Here is a 7,430-nt window from a genome sequence, read left to right as displayed (position 1 = left end):
TCTATTTTTTGAAATTATGTGTCGGAGTCATAAGTTGCAATTATATTTTAATTGAATTTAATCATTCTTATTATTGAATTCCATGCACGATTTCCCCGGCTTGAAAATTTGGAACTCTGAACATTCGTGACACTTACCGTTAAAAAAGGATCGAAGAACCCTGCATCTTGCCTCGAAGAACCCTGCGAAGAAGGCCGCGAAGAAGGCCACGAAGAAACGGATACTGCACATTTCACTTTCCTTTATCCTTTGAACTTTTTTTTCCGACGAATAAACAAAATATAGCACAGGGCATAGGCCTATATTGAAGATAAATTCTGAAAACAGTAACAATTTAGTTAGTAAACATGTACGCCACCAAAGAGCCATTACAAGCTCTTTGCATCAAATATTTACCACAATCATAACTTTTTTCTTCTTCTATCAATTCATGCCCTATGTTTTTAATATTTTTATAATGGGAGCAAAAATTGGGTGCGAACTGCCCGGGTGCGAAATTTCCGGATGGCAGTTTTCCTGGATGTGAATCGTCCTGGTGTGAAGTATCCGGGTGTGAAATGTCTCGGGTGGAAGTTTTCCTAGGTGGAATTTGTCCTGGGTGCAAAGTGCCCGGGTGCGAAATGTCGCGGTGGGAAATTGTCCTAGGTGGAATTTGTCCGGGGTGCAAAGTGCCCGGGTGCGAAATGTCTCGGGTGGAAGTTGTGCTGATGTGAATAGTCCTGGTGCGAAATGTGGCAATTGGCTGGGCGGGAAGTGTCCGGGCGGGAATTATCTGGGTGCGTAATGTCCGCGCACGATTATCTTTAGCTGGTATTGGTTGGAAGAACATGTTTTTGGGATATTTAAACCACACTGTTAAAATAGCTGTTCTAGGTCTAAATTTCTGTTCATTGAAGAGTTTTAAAAATTTTCTCTCTTCTTGTGGTAGAAAAGGTCTTCCACTTTCTGCTTTTGGATATTCACTGTCTAAATCCGACATTGCTGAAGCGTACAAACCATTAGCATCAAATGCCATTAGTTTAGTACATTTTATTTTTTTAAGTTTTGAATTAACACTGTTTTGTCTTTTGTGCTCGCGCTGTATTCTTTGAATAGATTAATTACGTTATCTCTTCTTGAATTATCACTTCGTGTTTCACTTTGTGAAATACTTTCAGTTTCACTTGGTGTTTCACTTTGTGAATTATCACCTTGTGAAATACTTTCAGTTTCACTTTGTGTTTCACTTTGTGAAATAGATTCCCGTAATACATTACAAATTTCATCCATTTTCTTCGTTTCAAATATTTTTCTATTTGCCGAAACTCTTCCTCCTTTAATAGATCGTCTGATATAATGTCTTATAAAAGGATTAGTGTGCAAATTAACTTTTTCTATATCATCTTTTTCAGTATGTTTCGGAACCATTCTAGTAGTTTCATACCATTCTTCTTCAACCATTTCTTTATCGTAATGATACAAATAATACCAACCCTTAAAAGATAAAGATGGAGCCGTTAGGTTGTTGGACATATTTTGGTTTACAACTTCTTTCGTGACTTGGTTATATTTTATCAAACAACTTCCAAGACATAACGTATCTCTTTTAGCGTAAGGTTCCCATTCGTGTCTTACAGATTCCCAGTTATCTTTGGTGTATTTTGCAATATCGATATCAGTGATCTTTCTCGAATTCATTGGTAGATTAGATGAATTACCCCATGCCGCTAAACTAGATGTTTCATGTTGATAGGAACATGTGAAATTAATATGTTGTAAATAATTATTATTACTTGTTATTTCTTTCTGTTTTTTCATTTTTTTCTGTAAAGCTTCATCTGTGTATGGATTAGATAAAGGTAAAGATAGAATTCCTCTGGGTGTTTTTAAAGGGCATTGTGTTTTTTTATATTTTTAATCACGATCTAGTTATCAAAATTGCTACCGTTATGAGAAATTAATATTAATCTCTTTCTATCATTGACCTAAATGTTTCAACATTTGATCTATACAATCTGTACTTACAAATATTTCTACTATATCCATTAGTTTTTCTGGAACATTATCTGAAGGATTTAAATCTGGAAAGAGATTATTTATTCTGTCTAACACTTTTCTTAGTTTTTCTAAATTAATTAACGTACACGCATAAGGAATTGCTTTACGCGTTTCACTTTCTGAATACGTTTCACAATCCCAAGCAAATAATCCAGCATCACTTATACTTGAAAACACGTTTAGTTTCAGAGGTGAAACCTGTGTTACTGCGTTATCGTCTCTACACGTTTTCCAAACTTTTTCATGATTATCTTCTATTTCTTTATTACCCAAACTTTTTCTATTTCTTCTTATAAGACAGAAATGTGAGTTGTGTAAATATAAAATCCAATCTAATTCCTCTTTTACAATTGTGGGGCGCAAATTTCTATTATTATGAGTATAAATTCAAAAATTTCTTATTGAATTCATTAATTCTAGCAGATGGCATCACTCCTTTTCTATTTGCTTTTGAGAAACTATTGATAGAATTTTGAAATTCATTTGTTAAATCTTTGTTTAAAACATAATTTACACATTTGATAAAACAGATACCATCTGTTGGTATGTAACAATTTTCACCTATATATTCATTTATTTTTTTGAGTAGTTCAGTTCCTCTTCAAACTTTTGATCTTTTAATTTCCTTAAAATTGTCTTTAAGTAAAAAAAATACTTCCTGTAAAGTACCAATCAGAAGGGTCAGATTTTTCTTCCATATTTCTAAAGATAGTTTGAAAAGTTTTGGCATTAAAACCAAGAAGTTTCATAAATTGTTTGTGCTTTCCATCTTGAAATATCTCTCCATCTATTTCAATTTGTCCTTTAAATGTTGAAAATTTATTGGAAACAGCCTTGATAATATTTGAAAATAACACGTTTTCTATGAATGTTTCATCATCATTAATTTCCATTGATTCATTCATATTTTTCATATATGCTTTTTTAATGATCTATTTTTAAGTATTTTTTTTTTAACTTTTATTGCTGATATTTCCATCTCAAATTTTTCTAGAATTTCATTGAATTCTCCTAATTCTTCTATTGTTATGTTCTTATCTTCTCTTGATCTTTTGAAAAATATAAATAATTTATTAAGATATGAATTTAAAATTTCTGTTTTCTATTTATAATGAGCTTTCTGTTTTGATGTATAAACTATAGCAATCAACCCACAAGATTGAATAGCAGTAGCTGTTGCTAATAAAGTTGGACAGTATTGGAACCATTAATCCACCAGTTACAGCCGTTGCAACTGTTGCTCCTACTGTTAGAAGTACACTCAGTGTTTTGAAAACAGAATCAATTCTAATCCATCTTTTCTTACATTTATTATACTGTTCTAGTTTTACTTTTAACTCGTTTTGTTTGTCTATCATATATTGCTGTCTACTTTCGAGTTCCATTTTTAAGACATTAAATTAAGTGAATTTCTGATAACAAAGATTTACAATAGAGTCCCCTCTAATCTCTAAACCTTGTATTATTTTTGTTTATCTGTTATAAATACTTCGGGTGAAAGAATAGCAGCATATACAGATACTAATGATATTTCTTCTTTCGAATCATTAATCTTATTTAGATGAACTGCAAAATTTTCTTTTTCAATATTAATCACTATTCTACATCTACAAGTATATAATCACCAACTTCTTTATTATGATAACGTTCAATAATTGATGAAAATATTATAAATTCTTTTTCTTGTTGACTTTTGTGAATATCAATTGAGGTAAATAAATTAGTATTAGAACTTGGTGAGTACAAAAAACTAGTATTAACAAAAATAGCTTTACATATTCAAAGTCTGATGTTCTTAAAAACGTATAAATTTTTGTTGTTTCTATTTCTTGCGGAGTTGGATTTCTAATAATGTTCATCGATGGTGAGCTTTCCGTCTTTAATATCATATCAAAATCACCTATTGAAAGAGTATTTCTGTCATTATCTGGTATTATTAACGTTCTAAAGGTGTCTATATATTTTCCATTTGTTTTAATTTCATACATATGATTAGGCTTGTTGTTTTCATCATTAACTTCCAAATCTTTATTTTCAACATAATCGCCATCTTTGATAAATTCGAAAATCTTACGAGCGTTAAAATGTGAGATGGATGGGAGAAGAAGATTGAATCGATTTTAACTTTTACAGGAAAAAGAATTTCAATTAGAGATTTACCTTGGAAATTAAAGTTTCCTGAATCATCAAATATGTTTTTAACGTTTCCACTTATATATGAAAATACTTTTATTTGTAATATAAAACCATATCCTTCAAAGTGATATGTTGTTTCACCTATCAGTATTTCTCACACTGAAAACTGGAAGATTGAAATAATATGATTTTTTATTTTCCTTGAGATGTTTTTCTAATGTGGCTATATTTTTTTCCTGTTTTAAAACTTCGTTATTAATTGTAGTTACCTGTTGTTGAATCTCGCTATCATAAATATTTTGTATCAGTTGATTAATATTTGTTAGTTCTTTTTTTTAATTCAGTTTTAAATTTAGTTTCTAGAGCAGTTGATTCCTGTTGCCACGTGTCTTCACTTATACCTGGTTTAATATTATCTATTAGTTGTTTAAGGTCTATTTTTTGTTTTCCTATCTTATCATCTAATTTAGATATTAATGATTTTAAATTTTCTAATTGAGTTTTATCTACTAGATTGAGTAATTGTTTTTGAATATTGACTATTTTACTATTATCATTAAGTTTAGTTTCTAATTCAGTTAATTTTTCTTCACTTATACCTGGTTTAATATTATCTATTAATTGTTTAAGATCTATTTTTTGTTTTGTAACCTTATCATTTAAATTAGATATTAATGATTTTAAATTTTGAAATTGAGTTTTATCTACTACATTTAGAAGTTGATGTTTAATAGCATCTATTTCACTATTATCATTGAGTTTGGTTTCTAATTCAGTTAATTTTTCTTCACTTATACCTGGTTTAACATTATCTATTAGTTGTTTAAGGTCTATTTTTTGTTTTGTTATCTTATCATCTAATTTAGATATTAATAATTTTAAATTTTCTAATTGAGTTTTATCTACTACATTAAGTAATTGTTGTTTAATACCAACTATTTGTTTTTGTATTTCACTATTATCAATAAGTTTAGTTTCTAATGTTGTTAATTTATCTTCAATTATACCTGGATTAATATTGACTATTAGTTGTTTAAGATCTATTTTTTGTTTTGTAATCTTATCATCTAAATTAGATATTAATGAACTTAAAACTTATAATTGAGTTTTATCTACTACATTAAGTAATTGTTCTTCAATAAAACTTTTCAAACTTGTTACTTCTTGTTGTAGTTTAGTATCATCAATAAAATCTTTATTATTTATTAGTCGTTTGAAGTATCTTTACACATCGCCTATTCTTTCTTTTAAATGTTCTTTATTTACTTCAATTAAATTTAATTGATCCATTAAATATTTCTTGTGAACAGCATCATAATCATTTTCTGGTGACTTTAAATTAGTTATGGTAAAATTTTTCATATCTAAATCACCTTGAAGTTTGTCTCCAATTTGATCCACAAAATAAGGTTTTGCTTTATTTATCCATGCTGTTGTGTTCGGTTTTTTAGTATCTAAAGGTAAAGAACCTAATCCAAATTTATTCGCCATTTTTATTAAGTTAAACTTATTATAATTTCTACAAATTGTTTTCCTGATATAAACCCCAAAGTTGACCACAAAATTTTTGACCCGGTAATTGAATTTGAAATGTTGAACATTTGATTGGTTTATTCGTTAATTTCACTATCTCTTCGGTGGGTTCTAATCCAAAAGAATCAAAAAAATATAAGTCATTTGAAGAGTCTTTGTATAAAGCAGAGTGATGAACTCCTTTTTGATCGGAAGTATGTATATTTGTTATAGCATAAAATTTACCTTTATTATATTTGAGATCATTTATTTCATCTCTCATACAATAATAAAACGGTGATATATTTAACTCATTTACCCATTTCATAAGTTGAAAGTTTGTAGTTGTATCGCTTCCGTATTTATCGAGAGAGATATTCATTTTTAAAAGTCAGCTTTTTGAAGTTCGTTTTGATAGAACCTACCTATGATTTGTTCTTTGTCTTGATCGATTAATTCATATGTTGGAGGTGATGTGCTGTTTACTATATCTACGATAAATATTTCGTTGGTCCGAAATCCGACGTAACCTTTTTCGAATTTGCTTTTATATTTGAAAATACGAACTGGATCTCCGACTTTAAATTTGGGTTTGATATTTAAATTGTTTATTTCATTTTCATAGTTATTTTGTGTGTTAATTGACTTTATAATATTTGGATTATTTGTGGCTTGTTTTGGTGTGACACCTATAGATGAATGAATTTTGTTATTGTATTCATCTACAACCTCTGGTAATATTTTAAGCCATTTTTGAGATTTTAATTCCGTGAACCTTTGGTATAATTTATTTTTTAGAGTCCTGTTAAATCTTTCTATTACTACAGCTTTACCTTCATTATGCGTGCTGTAAATTTCAAATCCTAGAGATTTCATATTTTTGTTATAAAATTCACTTTCTTTATCTACCCATAACTTTTGAGGTCGTCTGTCAGATTGTTTCATTATTGTTTCAAATGCGTGTTTGACTGATAAACCTGTTTTGTTTTTGAGAGGAATAACCAAAGTATATCTTGTGTACAAATCTATAACGGTTAAACAATATTTATATCCTCTTTCGACTGGCATATTAATTAAATCTGCTGACCATATTTCATCTTTATCAAACACTTTGACTTTTAAAAAATGTTTGTTTTTTCTAAATTCTTTATGAATTTCATCCGCAAATCCCAATTTCTTTTAAAAGTTCTTTGCTTTCAAGAGTTTAATGATTAATGCTCTTTGAATTCTCTCTTTAAAAGTTGGATTTGGATTATTTTCAAGTTCGATTATCATTTGTTTGTCTGCTTCGTGTCTGGATGTTATGTCTTTATTTCTGTATAGTATATCGTGTTTAAGTGCAGCGTCTTCACCTGGTTTTGGTTTATCGTTTTGGTCTAATCGCAGATCTAACCTTGTACGTGGACCAGTGTAATTATGACCAGGGAGATGTTTTTCTCCGGGATATTTTGCCCATGGAAATCCGGGAAGAGAACCTAATGATTTTTTAATGTCGGAACCGAAATAAGTTTTAGGAGTTTGAACAATTATCATTGACATTTTTATCCAATAATTTTAAAATTAAACTCATTCTGTTTTTAAATGAGTTAATTAAAGATATCATTGGGCCGGGGCGCTTGGGGGTTGGTAAACTTGTACCCCTATAGGCTCCGGATTTATTAACTGTGTGCCTGGTGGGGTTGTTTGTTTGGTGGGCTTGCGGGCGCTGCGGGCAAAAGAGTAGTAATAGAACATATAGATTGGGG

The 7,430-nt window shown here is 29.7% G+C and overlaps 3 protein-coding genes across 3 annotated transcripts; all 3 read right to left on the bottom strand.

The window, feature by feature from the left end:
* Positions 1-334: 334 nt before the first annotated feature.
* On the bottom strand, positions 335-1,797 carry LOTGIDRAFT_155206 (hypothetical protein; the record flags this gene model as incomplete). The annotated part of the gene is made up of 2 exons (XM_009065700.1): positions 335-981; positions 1,152-1,797. 2 exons carry the CDS (start codon positions 1,795-1,797, stop codon positions 335-337), a joined length of 1,293 nt encoding a protein of 430 aa, XP_009063948.1.
* Positions 1,798-4,485: 2,688 nt separating this feature from the next.
* Positions 4,486-5,664, bottom strand: LOTGIDRAFT_155205 (hypothetical protein; the record flags this gene model as incomplete). Its single annotated transcript, XM_009065699.1, has 2 exons — positions 4,486-5,240; positions 5,547-5,664. The coding sequence occupies 2 exons, from the start codon at positions 5,662-5,664 to the stop codon at positions 4,486-4,488; spliced, it is 873 nt and encodes a 290-aa protein (XP_009063947.1).
* A 1,200-nt stretch (positions 5,665-6,864) lies between these two features.
* LOTGIDRAFT_155204 (hypothetical protein) lies at positions 6,865-7,224 on the bottom strand (the record flags this gene model as incomplete). The annotated part of the gene is made up of 1 exon (XM_009065698.1): positions 6,865-7,224. One exon carries the CDS (start codon positions 7,222-7,224, stop codon positions 6,865-6,867), a length of 360 nt encoding a protein of 119 aa, XP_009063946.1.
* Between the last annotated feature and the right edge of the window lie 206 nt (positions 7,225-7,430).

The sequence above is a fragment of the Lottia gigantea genome (genome assembly GCF_000327385.1).
Source record: "Lottia gigantea unplaced genomic scaffold LOTGIsca_7, whole genome shotgun sequence".
In the NCBI taxonomy this organism is placed as follows: Eukaryota; Metazoa; Mollusca; class Gastropoda; family Lottiidae; genus Lottia; species Lottia gigantea.
This window is presented reverse-complemented; position numbering and strand designations above follow the sequence as displayed.